General features: G+C 39.7%; 1 protein-coding gene across 2 annotated transcripts in view; it reads right to left on the reverse strand.

Moving 5' to 3' along the window:
- SLC9A7 (solute carrier family 9 member A7) overlaps window positions 1-2567 on the reverse strand; it is a 146366-nt gene extending 143799 nt beyond the window's left edge. For both annotated transcript variants that reach the window (XM_081277314.1, XM_081277313.1), the window contains exon 1: window positions 2104-2567. In XM_081277314.1, coding sequence (XP_081133440.1) covers window positions 2104-2431 — 328 coding nt within the window. In that variant the 5' untranslated portion in view covers window positions 2432-2567. The remainder of the gene's footprint in view (window positions 1-2103) is intronic.
- Window positions 2568-22357: the final 19790 nt, after the last annotated feature.

The raw sequence follows: 22357 nt of genomic DNA on the forward strand, positions 1-22357 counted from the left end.
ACACACACACATCCCCAATGACTAACAGGTTAGGGTGAGTTTTTAAAGTATGCATGAGCAGGGCTGGGGGCATAGCTCAATGGTAGATCACTTGCCTTGCATACATGAGGCCCTGGGCTCAGTCCCCACACCACAAACCAGTATATATCAGCAAAGGAAAATTCCACTGTTGTTTTTAAGCCTTAACATAAGTGACCGAATCCCTAAGAACATGGAGTACTCCTCAGAAAATATATATTTTAAATCCTCACTTGAGCACATGCATTTATGAGCCTGTCAAATCTACTTCTGTTGCACATTGTCCTTTAAGGAGATGGATCTGGGGCCTATAAATATATATATATTTTTTTTTTTCATGGCTATCTACATACATATAAAGGTAGTCTTCCTTTGCAACATGGCTCTCAGTCAATCACCTGAAATGACAACATGCTTTAATTCCCTATTCAGGAATTCTCTAGGCCTACCCACCACCCTCACATCAGTCATTTGTGTCCCAAAGCACAGGGCTCAAGAACAGGCAGGTATGGAGGCCAAAGTCTCTCCTGAAACCTATGATGTACAATAACTAACTTCATTTTAGATGTGGTTGTTTTGATTCAAGACCTGCTTAAGCCATTACTTTTTCAAGGCTGGAGGGCTCCTGAAAGCATTTGCCTCTTAACAAAATTTGTCTGAAAAGGTCATGAGCCCTGGCTGTCAGCAACAAACCAAGAACCAGGAGAAGCAATGCCCAGGGCCAAGGGTAATTTGCACATTAAAGATTAAGGTGTCAGGGATGGGGCTTTAGCTCAGTGGTAGAGTGCATGCCTAGCTTGCAAGAGGCACTTGGTTCGATCCTCAGCACCACATAAAAATAAACAAATAAAATAAAGACATTCTGTCCATCTACAACCACAAATTTAAATATATATATATATATATATATATATATATATATATATATATATATATAAAGGTGTCTGCTTTCCACTCTATCAGGAAACCCTGGATAGAAATTGAGTGAATAAATTCAGTATAAGTGATGAAGTAAAACGTTCCTACTTGGGAACAGTCATTAAGTGGTTCATCTATTTCACTGGAGGATGCCAACATGGGCTTTAACATCACTGAATTAAATTCAAAAGAACATGTATGTGGCTCTAGTTTGGAATCATGGGGGAATAAGAGGGGGTATAGAGGAGAGGGATGACTCAGATTATTGCTGTGTTGTTATCCTCATAATAACAGGAGATTTATACTGACCACCACGCATATAACACAGTGTCCTGTTAAATCCAGAAAAGGATGGTGGCAGCAGCCCATCCTTAACGACAAAATCAGGTTGACTCTCAAATTAAAACCACTACTTTTCCTCTTCACACACTCAGAAATGTATATTCAAAGTTGTTCCATGTTACCATTTTAGGAATACAAAAGCTCCTCTCTGCTTAAGTAAAAGCAAGTAACTAGGTATAACTTCCCACTGGGATCTAAGAGAAGGACGTGAACTTGTCTCCAGTCTAGAAGCTTGACACGGTGGTGCCATCACTCTGGGTTATGGACCAAACTCACCTTTCACAGCACTTAATGTTCTGGCTTTATTATTAACAAGAGACCTGGGAACACGGACCTCATAAGTGGGCGCCTACCTAGGTTGACTGTGGATGTGGCAAATAAGAGGCCGGGCCAGCCCATATCCAAGCAGAGACACCTTCAGCCCTCATCCCCACCCCTACGTGGTGTGGCCTCCCAGAAAGTCAACCACCTTTGGCCCATACACACACACTATGTAGATCTGAACTGGGGTGGGGAGGCGGGTGATGGAGAGGGGCGCAACAGAGACAGAACCGGGCGGAAGGAACTGGGCCATCTCTATGCCTTTCATTTTCCTTGGTCCCTGGTGAAGAAACGTCGAAACGGGGTGGAATTCTTTTTAACGGTAGTAGAAAGCCAGAAAAGGCAGACAGTTGACCTTGGGAGCTCACATCGTCGCAGCGGGAAACGCAAAAGAAACCAAACACGTTGGCAAGTGAAGGGGGAGCACCGCGCAGCGCTGGGAGGAGCGCAGGGGCCCCGCTGCTGGAGGGATGTGGGGGTGGGGGGTGCGGCAGGGGTGCTCACCATAAATCATGGCCAGTCCGGTCTCGTGCAGGAAGCGCACCCGGCGGTGCTTGAACAGCCAGATGGTGAGGATGGTGAGGGTGAGCAGCAGGATGAAGGTGAGCAGGCTCACGCTGTCTTGCCGGTGGCTCTCCTCTGCCTCCTTCTCAGTGGCTAGCTCCTCCATGGCGCTGCTGTCCTCAGCCGCCGCCCCAGAAGAGGAGGCCGCGGCCCCAGCACGCAGCCCCCGACCCAGTAGCAGCGGCAACAGTGGTAGCAGCAGTAGCCGTGGCCGCAGCGCACGGACAGCCCGCCCAGGGCCCGGGCGCGCCGTGTCACCAGGCTCCATTGCCCCAGGGCCGCCTGCGCCTCCTCCACGCGGGCACCAGTAGCCCGCGCCGTCGGCGGGTTACCGTGGCGCCGCGGACTTGCTGGAGTAGCCGTGGCCGCCGCAGCTCCTCCTCCAGCTCGCGCCGGGGCTGGGACTGCGCCCGGAGCTGCGCGGGGGAGGGGCGCGTACAGTGCGCAGGATCCCCAAGCACCGCCCCCCGCCCGCGCACCTGTTCATCCCCCTGCTGAGCGGAGCCGCGCCCCGCGCCGACCCGGCAGCCGAGGCGTGGCCAGCTGTCTCCTTCCTATCCACGGGCGGGTCGCCGGCCCTTTGCCTGTCTCTGTTCTTGACCAGGTCTTGGCGTACCTGGCCAGACCTTCTGGGGTCGCCACCGCACTGCCTAAACGGGACGGCAGAGGTCGCCTGCTCCTGGCACGAGCCAGGAGCATCAGCTTGGATTCCCTCGCGGTGTGGTCTCTAGTCCTGTCTTTGGTGCCACCGCAAACAGTTTTATCTCACGCCAGTATGTAGTCGCTTTGGGCCCAGTAAAGTGGGAACCCTGAAGGAACTGAGGACCCACGAAGCCATATAACCCCCTAGACCTCTTTTCTCTCCTTTCATATCGCTTTCCACCTCTTAGGACTCCCCAAAATCTGCTAGGCTTCATTCAAACCTCTGCTCCAGTCTGGGTCAATGTGAGGATTGATAGAGGTCAGAATCGGGAGAGGGCATTGAAATACCTCCTTCATTATTTGGAAAAAAATAGACTGACATTCTTGGAAAAAGACTGCAGCTAAGTCCCTTGGGGAAGAAGTTTGAACCAGAAAGAAGTGAACACACCACACCGGATAGATGAGTAGCAGGTGGCCCTAAGACAGGATCGGTGGACCAATGGGAGGGGGTTTACACTGATGACCCTTTTATTTTGACTTCCTGGTAGCTCAGGGAGTCTTTGAATCTTAGAACAAAGCTCAACTCTGAAAAGATTTATGAATTGGCCTCACAACAAGCCTCTTGAAACAAATCCTTAGAAACTAGAATTTTCCAATCCATCTTGTCCCTCTGGTCAAAGAAAAAAAGAGAAGTCAACTTAATTATTGAAGTCCTGATGCTTAGTACTATGCTCAAAAATGTTTATTGAATCATTATGAAATAATTCCCATCAACTCTCCTTGTTTTCTCTCCCAGAGGATTTTGCATTTTTAAGAAAATTCATTGAAGAAGTTAGGAAAGCTATTCAGATCACTGCTGCCTCCCCTGTTCCCTTCTAGGTGAACATTCTGCCAACAGTGTCCAGTGAGTGCCCTCTTTATGACAGGGAAATCTCTTCATCTATATTTTAGTCAGTGCCTTTCCCTACTCCTCCAGACTGTCACCCAGCCCCTGCCAAAAAAAAAAAAATCCATATGCAATTAGAAGTCCTATGCAGGTTCCAGTGAAACTGCCAATACTAAAAACCCAGATGGTTAGACAACAATGGGGAATTTTGATCTAATTTCAGGAAAGTTACAGAAAGGCTGTCTTTACTAAAAACTGGTCAAATCAATCATAATCTTATGCCCTCTTGAACTCCCAGAAATCAAGGACAGGATTTTTCCCTGTAGCTGAAGCTACCTTAAAAGTACAGATTTTGAGCCAGGCATGGTGGCACATGCCTGTAATCCCAGCAGCTCAGGAGGCTGAGGCAGGAGGATCCTGAGTTCAAAGCCAGCTTCAGCAACCTAGTGATGCCCTAAAAAACTCAGTGAGACCTTGTTTCTAACTAAAATACAAAAAAGGCTGGGGATGTGGCTCACTGGTTAATCACCCCTGGCTTCAATCCCTGGTACAAAAATAGTACAGATTTCTTAGTATTTGAGACAGATTGTATTTTCCAAAAATGGACTCCAACTGTATTTTCAATCCTAGAACCTTAGCACACTTCATCAAGAGATGACATCTATGTTCCCTCCCCTTGAACTTACATGAACCTTTGGTACTATCTCAAAGAACAGAAAGTAGCAATTGATGTGATTTGTGAGGCTAGGTCAGAAAAGGTGGTCTAGCTCCTATGTGTGTGTTGCTCTCAGTCTTGCTTTCCTTTTCATACACTCTCCACTCACTCTGAAACTTTGGGCTTCTAAGTAAGAAATCTACCTACCTTGAAGCTGCCATGCAAGAGAAATCATATAGAAAGCCCATCCATCAATAGAAGCAGATGTCACAGGAGCCCCAACTTTTTTAGTATTCCTAGCCCAAATGTCATATATGTGAATTACTGAGCATTCAAATTATTTTGTTTCCAGCCACAATCTTACTATAAATCTATGAGAGGCCACAAGCAAGAACAATCTAGCTGCTGGGCATGGTGGTACACACCTATAATCCCAGTGACTCAGGAGACTGAGACAGGAGGATTACAAGTTTGAGGCCAGCCTTAGCAACTTAGTGAGGCCCTGTCTCAAAATAAAAAATAAAAAAGGGCTGCAGGGTGGGCTGGGGCTGTAGCTCAGGGGCAGAGCACTTGCCTAGCATGCATGAGGCACTGAGTTCAATCCTCAACACCACATAAAAATAAACAAAATAAAGGCATCCTGTCCATATACAACTACAAAAAAAAAATTTAAAGTGGGGGAGCTTCAGGTATAAATTGGTAAAGAGCCTCTGGTTCAATCCCCTGGACCAAAAAATAAAATAAAATAAATTAAAAAAGGATGAACCAAAGAATCATCTAGCTGAGCCTAAACACCTGAACCTGATTGATGAAATGATTGATGTTAGTTTAAGTTAGGGTACTGAGTTTGAAGGTGACTTCTTCCACAGTAATAGATAATCAGAAGAGTAATTATTGTATAAAGTAGTCAAGTCAGAACATGAAAATCTCCACCTGACTTTTCATAAATATACGCCAAACACTCCATTATCTATACATATATATGCAAACTAACTTATGTAACACAGAGGTTTCTGATTCCAGTTAATACAGAATAATCTTAATCAACCCATTCTCTCCCAATGAATGCAGCTATAAAACCTAAACAGATCTGGACATGTGCCAGTAGTCCCAGCTACTTGGGAGGCTGAGGCAAGAGGGTTGCTTGAGCCCAGGTGTTCAAGACCAGCCTGGGCAACAGAGTGAGACCCCCCATCTCAAAAAGAGAGAGAAAATCCTTAACAGAATGCACAGAGGAACTCTTTACAGGTTCTGAAAAGTAATTTTGTTAGGTAAGTTTATGAAGAAAACCAGAATTTGAAGTAAAAACTGGTGTTGAGTTTACCATTTTTTCTTCCAGTCTACACTGGACTGGACCCAAGGCAATCCAAAATCCCAGAAGCGGGATTGACATGGACAGAGAGAGCTTCAGGAAGAGCAGGAAATAAGTCACCTAATGTTCAGAAAACTCTGATAAATACCATTTTCCCTTTTTTTACTATTAATTCTCTTAAGCCTTAACCAATAAACAATGCTACTGTGGCAGCTGAGTCAGTGATAATGGAGGACACAGAACCCACAAGCATTCAAAATGCCAAGAGAGGGAAAATTCTTCCCCCTGGTTGGAGTGGTTGTGGTCCTAACAACAGGGACTGCCATAGGGACCAAGGGCAGATGCACTTCTTGGCCTTGCTTCATGGCCTGACAGCAGACCCCAGAAGGCTTGGTGTTCACTACCCTCAACCACCATCAACTGTGCATTGATGAGATCAGGGTGCCCTGAATGTGTTCTCTTGAACAGCTGCAGGAACTTATCTCTAGCCCAGGGTAAAATGATTGAGTTGAGTACATCTAAAGACAATTAGCATTTGCACACCTGCAAATAATCAATAAAACAAGCTCCCTTCTTTTTTTCAGAGCCAGCTAGACATCTTGTCAGAACTGTGTCTCCCTTCCTAAATGGAAGCCCCATTAAAAAGCCTTGCCTGCCTATTCACTCACCTGACTTGAAGTCATTTTCATCATCATCAAGTCAAAAGATCCCAGAATCCCATATCATCAAGACAGTGGGGGCAAACCCTCAATGATATTTTTTTTTCTCTCTCTACTGTTACCTGGAAGAAAATATGGGCAAAGTTGCATTATGTACATGGCAAAGAAGAGTAAATAAAGACCCAGGATTCTTGCTAGTAGATCAAGAGGAGAACTACAAGAAATCAAAAAGTACCAGAGAAATTGTGGAGAGGGAGAAGGTCAAAAAAACAAGCACATTGAGCTGGGTTTGTGGCTCAGTGGCAGAGCACTTGCCTAGCATGTGTGAGGCCCTGGGTTCAATCCTTAGCACCACATAAAAATAAATGAATAAAATAAAGCTATAAAAAAGAACAATTTAGTTTATATTAAAAAAACAAGCCCAGGGCTGGGGCTGGGGCTCAAGGGTAGAGCACTCGCCTAGCATGTGAGAGGCCCTGGGTTTGATCCTCAACACCATGTATAAATAAATAAATAAAATAAAGGTATTGTGTCCAAATAAAATTAGAAATTTAAAAAAAATTCCATAAAGGTGTTTACAAATTTCTAGGTTCACCTTGACCTTCTCCATGGATCTGATACTAAAAATCATGCCAAAGATTGTGATAACTAAGAAACATCTCCACCCAAGTCCTAGGCTAGGTACTAGATAAAACACAGGTAGAATAGATCTGAAGAGCACTGCAAAAGTTTTGAAAACTGATTTGGCTTTGAAGCAATGATCCACAAAAGGGTGATCAGAACTTGTGATCTAAACCCAATCATGTTGATAAACTATAACAAAAATACAAACATTCCTCTATTGGCTACAAGTTCTCATGAAGTAATATTTGAAATATCGAGGATAAAATTCCAAATTATTCAGCACCTGAAGAACTTGAAAATCTAAACTTGAGTGGAAAAGGCAATTCATGGACACTGATGCTGAGATAACCTGGATGTTGGAATTACCTGAAAAAAATATTGAAGCAACTATTATAAAAATGGTCCAACAACCTCTAATCCCAGTGGCTTGGGGGGCTGAGGCAGGAGAATCACAAGTTCATAGCCAGCCCCCAACAACTTAGTGAGGACTTAAGCAGCTTAGCAAGACCCTGTCTCAAAATAAAAAGGTTAGAAATGGGCCGGGGGAGGGGAGGGGGGATAGTAGAGGATAGGAAAGGCAGCAAAATACAACAGACATGAGTATGTCAATATGTAAATCAGTGGAAGAGTAACTGATGTGACTCTGCAATCTGTATACGGGGTAAAAATGGGAGTTCATAACCCACTTGAATCAAAGTGTGAAATATGATATATCAAGAACTATGTAATGTTTTGAACAACCAATAAAAAAAAAAAAGAAAAAGAAATGGGCCGGGGACATGGCTCAGTGGTTAAGCACCCCTGAGTTAAATACCCAGTACCAAAAAACAAAACAAAACAAAATGCCTCAACAAGTAAATACAAAGAATCTTCAAATGAATGTGAAGATTAAAAGTCTAAGCAAAGAAGAAAAGAATAAAGAAGGAAAAAAATTAAATTTTAAAAACAGAAAATTATAATAACTGAATTTTTAGATTTTCAACAAAATTCAAACTGAAATTCAATTCAAACTAAAATTTTTACATGAATGCAATATAAGAATGGAAATGAACCACTCCTTGGTATTTATCCTAAAGAATTAATCATACTATACTATTATATTATTAATCATCATACTATAACGATATATTCATACTCACGTTTATAGCAGCACAATAGCCAAACTATGGGACCAGCCTAGGTGTCCATCAATGGATGAATGGAAACAGAAAATGTGGTGTATATACAAAATGGAGTCTTATTCAGCTATAAAGAAGAATGAGATTGTGCTATTTGCAGGAAAATGCATGAAACTAGAGACCATTATGTTAAGTGGAATAAGCCATACTCAGAAGGCCATAGGTCCTAAGTTTTCTGTTACATAAAAGGAAGCTATAGAGAAAAAGAAAAAGAAAGGTCTGGTGAGATATCTCATGAAAATCAAGGGGAGATCAATAGAATAGAAAAAGGGACCAGGGAGTGAGAGGAGGGCAGGGAGCGGGGAAGTGCTAGGGAGCCAAATTATATTGTCATATTGTATACATGCATGAAAATATGTAACAACAAATCCCACCATTATGTACAAATCTAATGTACCAATAAAAATGTGGGAATAAAAGAAGAATGGAGTGAATGAGTCATTAAATTTGAGGATGGATCAATAGAAATTATCCAATCTGAGAAATAGAAAGGAAAAAATGAGAAATAAATCAACAGAGCCTCAAGAACCTGTAGGATAATAACAAAACAGTTAAAATGTTTGTCTTTGGAGTCTGAAAGGGAGGGAAAAACATGGTGCAAAAATACATGAAGATATAATAACTGAAAACATTCCACATTTAGCAAGAGACATGAAGCTGCAGAAACAAGAATGTTGGCAAATCACAAACTGGTTAAGTCCAAAAGACTCAATGCCCAGATATAGTGTATTCAAACTGCTGAAAAGAAAAACTAACAAATTATCCTTAAAGCAGAAAGATAAAAATGACACATCATATGTAGGGTAGTAACTATTTGAATGAATATGAATTTCTCATCAGGAACCAAGTGGATCATAAAAAAAAGACAAAGCATTTTTTACATGATCAGAGAACTAGCAACCCCAAATAATATATACAGTAAAAAATAGCTTTCAGGATGAAGAAATTAATCATTATGACACAATCACTTCTATACAGTATAAGAGAAGAAAATACTTCCCATTTTTTGACATAAATATTATATGACAGTTGAAGAAAAGAAAGTTACAGTCCTCTCTCTCTCATGAACTCAGACATAAAGGTCCACAATAAAATATTTACAAATTAAATCAAACAATGTATAAAAAGAAATATACCCACTAACCAGGTGGTGTTTATGCTGAGATGGCAAGGGTGATTCAACATCAGCCAATCAATGCAATCCACAATATTAACTATCTAAAGAAGAAAAATCACATGATAATATATTTATTGATTCAGAAAAGCATTTGACAAAATGCAACATCCATTCATGATAACTTTCAGCAAAATAGGACAGATAAAGTGCATGTACAAAATAATTAGTTAGCATTATTCTTAAGGTAGAAGATTGAATTCTCTTTCCCTAAGATCAGGAAAAAGGCAAGAAAATCCACTATCACCACTCAGATTCGAAATTGTACTGGAATTTTTAATCAGTGTATGAGGCATAAAAAGGAAAATACAAGGTATAAACATAGAGCAAAAATCATGATATATAAATTTCAATGTAATATTGACAAAACAGAACAAAAAAACAGAGAACAAAAGTCAGGAGGGGCTGGGGTTGTGGCTCAGTGGTAGAGCATTTGCCTAGCATATGTGAGGCACTGGGTTTGATTCTCGGCACTGCATATAAATAAATGAAAAAAAAAAGGTCCATCAACGTCTAAAATATATTTCTTAAAAAGACAGGAAATGAAAAAAAGAAGTGGTCTCAAGGGATATTTGAATATTTCTCCTATCCTCAAATAACATTATTGTCTACTTAGAAGATTCCAAGGAGTGAGAGTCCCCTCCCCTCTCATTATTTCTGCAGGCCCCAAAGAGAAGGAATGGGACACTCACCCACTAGGAACAAGGCTCTTGATCCCATAATATCTCAGTTCCAGTAATGAAGTGAACAACCCTTAAGAAGGAGACCAAGACAACTTTCTGCCTGATGGGCAGGAGGGGAGAATTTCCTCTCCTGAATTTCTCACACTCTGAGGAAATCCCCTGCTGACATTTCAACTAACTATAAGCTTTGGGAGACTAAAGTTCTGTATCTTAGCATTTTTATCCGGCACTTTACCATCCTAGTATATAATAAGAGCCCAGTAAACCCTGAATGACTGTATGGACAGATGGAGGAATGTGTGAATTTCCTCTTCTGTTACCTAGAAAGGGTGACAGTGGCTGCTGACCCTGCCTCTGTAAAGTATGCACATTTTGCTCCATTGTTATAAGAAACTCTGCATAATTGGGCTCTGTTGACACTCTTAACAACAGAGAAGACCATTTTGCCTGTCAGTCTTCAAAAAATTGTGAATAATAAGTTCATGTGGATTATTAAAACTTCACCTCTAGAAGAATTATGCTGTAAAAAGAGGAGAATGAGGATATTCCAAGGAAACTATAAAATCTTAGAATCAAATAAGCGAGTTTAGGAAGATCTCAGGATACAAGGTTGGCACATGAAGGGCAAATATATTTCTATATACAAGCAATGTGCAGTTGGAGATGAAAATTTTAAAAATATATCATTCACAATAGCACACAAAAGAAAGGGAAATACTTCGATATATGGGCTGGGATTGTGACTCAGCGGTAGAGCGCTTGCCTGGCACATGCGAAGCCCTGGGTTTGATCCTCAGCACCACATAAAAAAATAAAATAAAAGGTGTTGTGTACAACTACACCTAAAAATAAGATATTTTTTTTGAATTTTTTAATATTTTATTTTTTAGTTATCGGCGGACACAACATCTTTGTTTGTATGTGGTGCTGAGGATCGAACCCGGGCCGCACGCATGCCAGGCGAGCGCGCTACCGCTGAGCCACATCTCCAGCCCAGATATTTTTTTTAAAACATACATTGATATAAATGTAACAAAACATGTTTAGGATATATATGCTGAAAACTACACAATATTAATGACAGAAATCAAAGAAGACCTAAAATGAATACAGACACATCCATGTTCGTGGATTGGAAGACTAAACTTAGCAAAGATATCAATTCTCTCCAAATTGATGTTTTATATTTAATGCAATTCAATAAAAAAAATCCCAGCAGAAGTTTTAGTAAGTATAGACAAGGCAAATCTAAAATGAATAGGAAAATCAAAGTAATCAAAGTACAATAGCCAAAACAATTTTGAAAAAGAACAAAATTGGAGGCCTCACAATACTTAATTTAATATTCAGTATAAAGCTACTATATAAAGTAGCAAAGATATCAAAGGAGGGTGATATGAGTAAGGACTATTATAGATTGATTGATGAAACAGAATTGAATCCAGAAATAAATTTACAAACAAAATTTATTTTTGACAAAATTGGAAATATAATTTAATAGAAAAAGTACATTCTTTTCAAAAAATGGATTGAAATTAATGGACATCCATATGCAAAAAGAATCTACCTTGAACTGAACTTTATGCCTTCTACAAAAATTAGTTTAAGTAAATTATAGGACTGGGGATGTGGCTCAAGCGGTAGCGCGCTCCCCTGGCATGCGTGCGGCCCAGGTTCAATCCTCAGCACCACATACAAAGATGTTGTGTCCGCCGAAAACTAAAAAATAAATATTAAAAAATTTTTTAAAAAGTAAATTATAGATATAAATGTAACATGTAAAACTTTTAGAACACAGAGAAAATCTTTATGATCTGAGCTAAGCAAAGAGTACTTAGACATAACACCAAATGTACAACTCTTCTGTAAAAAAAAAAAAAAAATTGCCAATAGACTGATAAAAGTTTGGGGCTGGGCATAGTAGCACATGACTGTAATCCCAGTGGCTCAGGAGGCTGAGGCAGGAGAATTGCAAATTCATAGCCAGCCTCAGCAACTTAGCAAAACCCTAAGCAAATTAGCGAGACCCTGTCTCAAAATAAAAAATAAAAAAGGCTGGGGATGTAGTTCAGTGGTTTAGTGCACCTGGGTTCAATCTGTGGTACCTAAATAAATAAATAAATAAAAGCTTTTACACTACAAAATACACTTTTAAGGGAATACAAAGATATATTTCTTGGACAGGTAGAATTAACATTGTATACCGGGTAAAAATGGGAGTTCATAACCCACTTGAATCAAATCTATGAAATATGATATGTCAAGAGCTTTGTAAGGTTTTGAACAACTAATAAAAAAACTTATGAAAACAAACAAAAAAGAATGAACATTGTCAAATGGCCATCCTACCAAAAGTGCTATACAGATTTAATGCCACTTCTATTAAAATTCCAATGATGTTCTTCATAGAAATAGAAAAAGCAGTCACAAAGATCATTTGGAAAAATAAGAGGCCAGAATAGCCAAAGCAATCCTTAGTGAGAAGAGTAAAGCAGGACACATCACACTACCAGACCTTAAATTACACTACAGAGCTATAGTAACAAAAAAAAAAAAAATGGCACCAAAACAGACATGAAAACCAACAGAACAGAATACAAGATACAGGGACAAACCCACAGGTATACAGTTATCTCATGCTAGACAAAGGCGCTATAAGCATACACTGAAGAAATGATCGCCTCTTCAACAAATGGCCTGGGAAAACTGGAAATCCATATGTAGCAAAATGAAATTAAACCCCTGTCTCTCACCATGCACAAAACTCAAAGTGGATCAAGGACTTAGGAATTAAACCAGAGACCCTGTGCCTATTAGAAAAAAACATAGGCCCATCTCTTCATCATATTGGCTTAGGAACCGAGTTCTCAACAAGACACCTAAAGCACAAGAAGTAAAATCAAGAATCAATAAATAGGATGGAATCAAACTAAGAAGCTTCTTCACAGCAAAAGAAAACATCAAGAACTTGAGGGCTGGGGTTGTGGCTCAGTGGTAGAGCGCTTGCCTAGCATGTGCAAGGCCATGGGTTCAAACCTCAGCACCACATAAAAATAAAATAAAGTTATCTTTAAAAAAGAACTTGAATAGTGAACCTACAGAATCAGAGAAAATCTTTGCCACCTGCACCTCAGATAGAACATTAATCTCCAGGATATATAAAGAACTCAAAAACTTAACACCAAAAAGCCAAATATCAATAAATGGGCAAAGGAACTGAACGACTTCACAGAAAAAGAAATACAAATGGTCAACAGATACATGAAAAAAATGTTCAACATCTCTAGCAACTAGACAAATGCAAATTAAAACCACACTGAGAGTCTATCTCACTCCAGTCAGAATGGCAATTACCAAGAATACAGGCAACAATAAATGTTGGCAAGGATGTAGGGCATTCTCCAATTTTATATTAGTTCAAGGAAGGAATGAAGGCCTCAAGAAATCCCAAGAGCTATGCTTTGAGTTCAGTTAGCCTGAGATGTTTTAGGATGTAGCAGGTGAGGAGAACTAAAACCTTTTTTTTTAAAGAGAAAGAGAATTTTTTTTAATATTTATTTTTTAGTTTTCAGCGGACACAACATCTTTGTATGTGGTGCTGAGGATCGAACCCGGGCCGCACACATGACAGGTGAGCGCGCTACCGCTTGAGCCACATCCTCAGCCCAGGAGAACTAAAATCTTAAAGTCAGTCACACCCACAGGATACTATAAATTCTATAGGCATAAACATTAGCTGCATGGTTAGGGACCTCTTTTGTAGAATTAGAAGTGTCCAAAAAGAGCTCTGTGGTAGATTTTTATAAATAAGTTGGAGAGTTAATAATTTATTCAGGGTTTATTATGAAAAGAACACTTTGAGTATTGCAGCGGAGAAAATTTAAAGCAAGTAATTGGTTCTACAGTTGATAGAAGAGCCGAGACACCAACTAGGGGACAAGATATACTACTAGGGATTAGCACAAAGAAGGCCCTTGGCTGGAAAGACGAAGAGGAGGGAGTTTGATAGTTCTTATTCCCTCTCCTTCCAAACTTGGGATCAGGTCACATGAGAAAAGCTAGCACCATAGCAGGCTGTCATGGTAGATGCTATCCATGGAAGGGATTCATGGGGGAGATGGCAGGCAGCCAGACAGGGAAAGGGCTTCCTTCCTGGTTCTTGCTGTTCTTGTCTGCCTTGCTCCACAAGCACTAGTTTGCAGCTTCTTTCAGCACTTTCAGAGCCAGCCTCAGCCCAGCAACCAGACCTCCTAAGGAGCCTTAATATTAATTCCCCAGGGCCTCACTTTACTCTGAATCCCCAGGTTCTGGTAATCCCATGTCTTCCCTGTTGTTCTCCCAACCTTAAAGGTAGTAGTTGCCCCATTTAATTATTATCTCTGAGTTCTCTTAGAGTAGCCTTTTTACTCTCTCAGTTTTCCAATACCTATGTAACCAATTTCCTACATTAACCCTCCTCTGTGAAAACCTCTAGTGATTTTATTTCCCTGATGGTCCAGTCTCTGGAAACTTAAAGCATAAAGTAAGAAGGCAAGCAAAGGTAAGACTGACCATGAGTTCCTCATGTTTCTTTTGCCTCTGACTTGCATTTGTTCCTGTGTTTGAGTATAAGAATCACAATTCCTAAGCAAGGTACATGAGGCTTATGGAGGATTTTGCTGGCAGTTCCTAATATTTCCTATTTTCTTCTTGTAAACACAGGGAGGATTACATTTTCACCTCTTTGAAGTTTTTGGTGACTTTATGACTAGCTGTGGCTGATGAAGGAAGAGCAGAAGTGGTGAATCTCACTTTTAGGTGCATGTATTTAAGGGCAAATGCATGATTCTCTGTGCTCTCTCCACTTTCAGTGTTGAGTACTGGAGCCTCAGGTTGAGGTGGCATCATTCTAAGGCAGACAACCTGTGTACAACATGTGGTCTGGGAGATTATTACAATTATTTTATTTTAGGGCTTCTTTGAACTGTTACTATGATACAGCCATCCTCAGTATCTACAGGATACTGGTCCCAGGATTCAAAATTTAGAGATACCCAAGTCCCTTATAGAAAATGATGAGTATTTTCTAATAACCCATGCACATCTACCTGTATACTTTAACTCATCTCTAGATATGCAAAAATGGTTTGGATCTGAAATGCCCCCCAAAGATTCAAGTACTCAAAGCTTGGTCCCCAGACCATGGCACTGTGGGGAAGTGATAGAACCTTTAAATTAAGAAGTAGGGCCAGGCCAGGCCTGGTGGCACATACCTGTAATCCCAGCAACTCAGCAGGCTGAGGCAGGAGGATCATGAGTTCAAAGCCAGCCTCAGCAATTTAGTGGGGCACTTAGCAACTCAGTGAGACCCTGTATGTAAATAAAATATAAAAGATGGCTGGGAAAGTAGCTCAGTGGTAAAATGCCCCTGGGTTCAAACCCTGACACAAAAAAGGAAAAAGAAAAAAGAAGTAGGGCCAGGGTTGGAGGAAGTTAGGTTATTGGGGGCATACTGTTGAAGGGACTATTGGAACTCTTGCCTCTTCCTGTTTATATCTCTCTTTCTCTTCCCAGTCACCATGAGGTAAGCAGCCTCCATAACCATGCTCTCCTGCCATGATGTACTATGCCACCATCAGCCCAAAACAACAAGGCCAAGCAACCATGCATAGAAACCACTGAAACCATGAGCCCAAACAAACCTTTCCTCCTTTTTTTTTAATCTCGAAGTACTTTGTCACAGGGATAGAAAGCTGACACAAGATGACTCAATTCCTGATGCAATGTAAACGCTATGGAAAAAGTTGTTATACTGTATTGTTTAGGGAATAATGACAAGAAAAATGTCTGTGCATGTTCAGGACAGATCCAACAATCTTAGGCCTAAGTACATGTCATCAACAAAGTAACATTTTATTTCTTTATCAGAATATTTTCAATCCACTGTTGGTTGAAGCTATGGAAGCAAAATTCACAGATACAGAGGCTTGACTACATAATCTCGTCTATCTTGATGAATGTATTTGTCATTCTCCCTTGCCTACCTCTCTTGATTTATTTCAAGCCACTGTTCTTCCTCTCTCACTGTTCCCTAAGTACATCAAGATATATTACATCTTTGAGCAACAACATATGCTCCTCCTTTTGCCTTATCAATCATTTTGACCTGACTCTTGCTGCTAGTTGTTCAAAGTCAAGTACAGATGTTACTTACTCCAGGAAGCCTCTGAATCTGGGTTTGGGGTACTTCCTGTATTTTCCCCTAATAGCCCATGTTTACTTCTAATATGACACTTCCTATGTTGTATCATATTATTTGTTAATATCCTCACTTTACAGTATGCTCTTTGGAGGCAGTAATTGTGGGGTTTTTTGTTGTTGTTGTTGTATTTTGTTGTTTTGTTCATTTATATAGCTCTAGCAAAACAACACATTCAGCACAATGCCAGGTACATAGTAGATGTTCAAGAGATATTTATTGAAATGTAGATTTGGGGGCTGGTGGTGTAGCTCAGTAGTAGAGTGCTTGCCTAGCACATGTGAGGCACTGGATTTGATCCTGAGCACCACATAAAATAAATAAAATGAAGGTATTGTGTCCATCGACAACTAAAAATTTTTTTTTGAAATAACATAAAAAAGAAATGTTGATTTTATATCAAATATATAAAGCAGGATCTAAAAATATTCATATGTATATATAAAATGCAATTTAATTGGGAATCATTTTTGTAGATTCTTGATCATCTACTTTATTTACAATTCATATCTTAGTTATCATTCCCTTTTGTCTAATATCTTTTCTGCTCCCTCCTTACATTTGTTGCTGTGTCTCTATGGAATATCAGCTGTCAACATTCACTTAGTTGATCTGTGTTGGTAAATACAGATTGTTAAAATTCAGTGTAGTCCTGGGAAACTTGAAGAGTTTAAATATCTTTTGTATATTTAGTGCTATAATATACCACATAACATGTTCCAAGTTAAACTAAAGCTACTTTTAAATACAAAAGAAAAGATTTGGTTTTTTTCAGCTGCTTATCATCCCCAAATCAGAGCTGTTCGTTTTAAATTCTACTTCCTGACTAAACTGCAAAACAGTCTCAATTCAGATTCTCTAGAACAAAAGCAAAGTCATTTCTAGACACTTGTAGTTTTGTTTTATGTTTCTCATTATACACATCAAGATTCTTCTAAATGTGAGTCATTTAAGCAAAGCCTTGGGAAACTTCCAGATTCTTTTTTAATTATCTTAAAGTCATTGGAAAATATTTAAGCAAATGCTTGTGAGAATATCCTTATTATCATGATGTTTTAAAATCAAAAAGAGCCTATTGAGAGTTCAAGATACTCCTTAAAGATTTAACAAACAGTTCAAGTTTGTTCCTTGTATCTTCCTGCTTCTGTCTCACTACATTAAGTAAAATGTAGGTATTGCATTTTCAGCTCCTTTTAGCATCCTCCAGATTTGGGCTTCCATCCAGAGCTCCCACTGCAGTGCACCACTCTGTGAGTTGATGATAGGCAAGGTCAAACAGCCCCTGGGGAACCTTCTTGAATGTGTTGACTACCATAGGTATAAATAGATGATCCTTTTCTGAAAGTAAGATGGGCAGAAAGACACAGGGAATACCCAAGCACCATTGCCTTCATGCCTGTACAAATGCATACAGACTGTATGTTTATGATTCAGTAGCCATGTTACAAAGGTGCTATCTCAGACTTTAGGGTTAAACTACAATATACCTTAAGAGTTCTTTCTGCAGACATCATCCTTCTTTCCATGGTGACTGAAAACTTCTGACTGACATGTATGGGAAAACTGATCACTTAAAGGCAAGTTTACTAGAAGTACTTTAGCTCTAAGTATCAGAATCCTGCTCCCCATGGCTGCAGCAAATAGTTTATCTTGCTCATTTAAAAGGTATTCTGTCTGTAGGAAGCCACTAGTGTAGGCTCAGTGTCTCAAGGATGTTAAGAACCACATCTCCCCATAGCTAAGCTGTTATGGTTGAGAGGCAAGTACTGCAGCTCCAACAATCAGGTTTCAGAGCAGGAGGAAGCATGAAGGGCCACTGCAGCCTCTTTCCTTTTATCAAGAAGAAGCAAATAAGCCAGGCACAGTGGCAGATGCCTGTAATTTCAGCAGTCCAAGAGACTGAGATAGGAGGATCTCAAGTCCAAAGCCAGCCTCAGCAATTTAGAGGACCTTAAACAACTTAGGGAGACCCTGTCTCAAAAAAGGGGGAGCTAGGGATGTGGTTCAATGGTTAAGCACCCCTGGGTTCAATTCCTGGTACAAAAAAAAAACAGTTAAAAATATTAAAACATTTGCCAGCTTATTTCTCTGGAGCCAGGATGACTTCTCCTTGTGTGTCATTGACAGAGTGTGATTTGGTGGCCACCACTCTGGTTGTAATAGAACCTAGGAAAGCAGGGAACAGGTTTGTCACAATGACAGTATAGTTGGAAACTATTGCTGAGGCAGAGAACATTACTGTTTCAAAGAAAATCAAGGGTCTGTTTAGCTATGAAGAAGGCAAGTGATGTAGTCTGCCTCAGGAGCATTATACTCAATTATAAGGCATCCAATTTGTGCCAAAGCCTCTGTTTATAATGGGTATGGGTGGGATGAATTGCACCTGGTTGGTGAGAGGATTCTCCTCCCATATTCATCCGTAAAAAGGAATGCTACAACATGGATGAACCTCAAAAACATTATGCTAAGTGAAACCAGACACAAAGGCCATATATTATATGGTTGTATTTACATGAAATATCTAGACTAACTAAATCCATAGAGTCAGAACACAGATTGGTGATTATCAGGTCAAGAGAGAAGGGAGAATGACTGCTTAATAGGCTTGGGATTTCCTTTAGGGATCATGAAGGGTGATCGTTGTATAAAATTGTAAATGCACTAAGTGTCACTAAATTGTACACTTTAAAATGGTTAATTTCATGTCATGTGAATTTCACCTCAATAAGAGTATTCTCTTCTAATGAAAAAAAATTAAAGAATGTCTTTATGCAAATCATCTTTGTACAGCATTTATCCTTCAACTTCTACAAACCCACCTTGGTAGTAGTAGTTTCCATAAGAGCCAACTTATCTGCAACTGGAGCAGAGACAACTAGTCATGCTCCAATATCTAATTCTTTTATCCTTTCTTCCTTAGTATCTGAAACCTAGTCATGTGCCCAGCAAAACAATCAAACAAAAACAAAACAAAAAAACCCACTACATTTCCCAGCTTCCTTTTCAGCAAAGTATGACCATGTCACAAAATTCTGTTAAGTGAAATGCAAGTGGAAGCATTGAGTAGATTTTCCAGGTAGGATCCTTAACAATTCAAGACATTTTGTCCTTCCCTTTTTCTTTCTTTCAGCTTGCAAAACAAATTTGATGACTATAGCACCACCAACCAACTTGGACCACGAGGAAACCTTAAAGATGGAAGCCATGCACTAAGGATGGTAAAGTAAAAAGACAAGAGATTTGGTCCACAATGACAACTAGAAGATACCACCCCATTCATGGATTGTGTACTTCCAGATTTCCTTGAGATATATGAGAGAAAATTGCTATCTCATTATTTGTTGGAGTAAGGGTATTATTATTTGCAGCCAAACTTACATAACAAATACAGTCACATAACTTTCTCAGATGATTCTTTATTCTTTTAATTATTGGAAATAGTGCAGCCCAGAACATGAGTAACATATTCCACCTCAAGGTAAAAATGGGCCTATCTACAGGGCTATCATTTATTCCAAAATAGGTGCTACTACCACTTATCTGATTTGTCTGATGGATGTATCAAGTACAAATTTTTATCAACATATCTCATGGGTCATGGGTTGGCCAAACTCATTTCATAAGCATGTTTTATTTGACCAGCATACTTGTTTATTACTAATAGTATTCTCATTATTTTGTATTATTGGTGCTTGAATATGGTTAGAAGCATGCATTCTTTAGTTTCCCATGATCCTCCCACTCTATTTTCTCACACTATTTTACAGGTATACAGACCCCACTGGTCTCATGAAGGCATTCGTGAGAACAACCCCTTGAAATGACTCTTTCAACTTGGGACATTATAATTAAAGTGGACTTAGTCAAGAATGTCTGAGCCTCCACTATGAAATTATTCCCAAGTAATCAACCTAAGTATAAATGTGTCAATAACATAATAACAATAATATACTTTGAGGTTCAGATTTTAATTTCTAATTTCTCTCCATTAAGAGAAACTCTAAGGATATGATTAGGGAAGTGTTTCTTAGTCCTATTGAAACTTTAGCAACAACAGTGTTAGGGTTGGTATGTTCTTGCATCTGGACTATTACTGTAACAAATATCTGAGATAATCAACTTATAAATAGAAAAGATGTATTTTGGGTCACAGTCTTGGAGGTTTTAGTTCATGGTTGGTTGGCCCTATTGCCTTTGGGCCTGTGACAAGGTAGTATACCATGACAGGTTATGCATGGTAGAGCAAAGCTGTTCACCTCATGGCTGAGATGCCAATGAGAGAAAGAAGAGACCAGAGTACCACAATCCCCTTTGAGGGCACATTTCCAATGAACTAACTTTCTCCCATTAGGCCCAACGTTTTAAAGGTTTCACCAGCTTCCAACAGCACTATGGACTGGGGATCAATGCTTTTTAATACATAGACCTTTGGGGACATTTAGGATCCAAACTACAGAGTAGAGAGTGGTCAGGTGAGCTGCAACCAGCGCACCCATAAGGGTGAGGCTGCCTTGGGTACTGTGATTAGGTCTTATTCCAGAAAGTTCATTGTGAGGATGATGGATTATGGTGGTGAAAATGATGAATTATGGTAGGGCCAAAACCAGAAGCCAGGAAACCAGTTATATCAGTTAGCCTTTGCTGTAGAAGGAACTACTTTCCACCCACCTTGGTGGATTACAAAACACACATGCATTTATTTATCGCATAGCTGTATGGTTTGGCTGTTTGGGTTGGTTAGCTGGACAATTCTGCTGATTGGCTAGGCTTGCACACGCATTTGCTGTCAGTGGCTGAGTCACCTGGCAGTAGGCTGGTCTAGGATGGCTCCTAGATGGAATGATTCATCTCTGTTCCACATGGTCTCATTCTCCAAGTTTGCCCACAAGACATGCTGGTAGAGGTTCCCAGACCAAGGCTGTAAGAATGCAAGTCCTCTTGAACTTATGATTCACAAAAGTATTGCTTCCACTGCAAAGCAAGCCTCTAAGCCAGCCTGGATTCAAGGACTTCTACCTTATGATGGAAGGAGTTGCAATTACTTGTGGCCATCTCTGCAATCCAATGTTAGTAGGTAACATTTTATAATTCAGAAGGAAACAAGTAATAAGAATGAAACCATATGAAGACTTGAATTGGGTGTCAACATACCTTATATACAAACAGAGATATGAAAATTTGTGGTATATATGTGTATTAAGAATTGTAATGCGGGCTGGGGATGTGGCTCAAGCGGTAGTGCGTGCGCCTGGCATGCGTGCGGCCCGGGTTCGATCCTCAGCACCACATACAAAGATGTTGTGTCCGCCAAAAACTGAAAAAAAATTAAATAAATATTTTTAAAATTTTTTAAAAAAGGAATTGTAATGCAAAAAAGTACAAGTATAATGGCATAAATTGACGTGAACATATTTTTTATACAGAGATATGAAAAATTGTGCTCTATATGTGTAATAAGGATTGTAATGCATTCCACTGTAGTTGTGTATTTAAAAGAAATAATAAAATCAATAAAAAAAACAATGAAACCAAATTAATGACAATGGGAATGGATGAGAGATTTACTTGGGAGAAGTCAGTGGTCACTTTAGGTTAGATTGGGTTTTCTGGCTCTAATTTGGGGAATTAAGAGGTTGGTGGCATCACTTAGAGAAGATGAGTATTGGGTATCATGAGAATACCCAGGAAGAGAAGCAGTGCTGATGGTCAATCTGACCAGGTCATGTCATTAAGAGGGTTTAGATTAACCTATTGCAGTTCTAAGCTCTTATTCTTTCATGCAAGCCTTTATAGCATGCTATAATTATGAAACATTGTTATCTGCTCATGCATGAAATGAAATAACACAAGAAATAGAAGGGTTACCTCTGGGTAGCAGTTTTTTCTTGCTCTAGCAATTTTAAAAAAATTCACTGTTTTTAAGTAACAAAGAAATAAAGCACAGGCAATGTTTTTCCTGTTTGAGGCTTGCATCTGGGACTTTGAACTTGCAGTTGCCTTTCCTTGAATGCCTTCCCATCCTGTCTCTTTGCCCATCCCTCATCTGGCTCCTTATCATCTTCCAAGATACAGTTTACATGTGATTTTCACAAGGAGATCTTTTCTGATTACCTGATCTTTTTTAATATTTAGTTTTTAGTTGT

The sequence above is a fragment of the Spermophilus citellus genome, assembly GCF_964194105.1.
Source record: "Spermophilus citellus genome assembly, chromosome: X".
Lineage (NCBI taxonomy): Eukaryota > Metazoa > Chordata > Mammalia > Rodentia > Sciuridae > Spermophilus > Spermophilus citellus.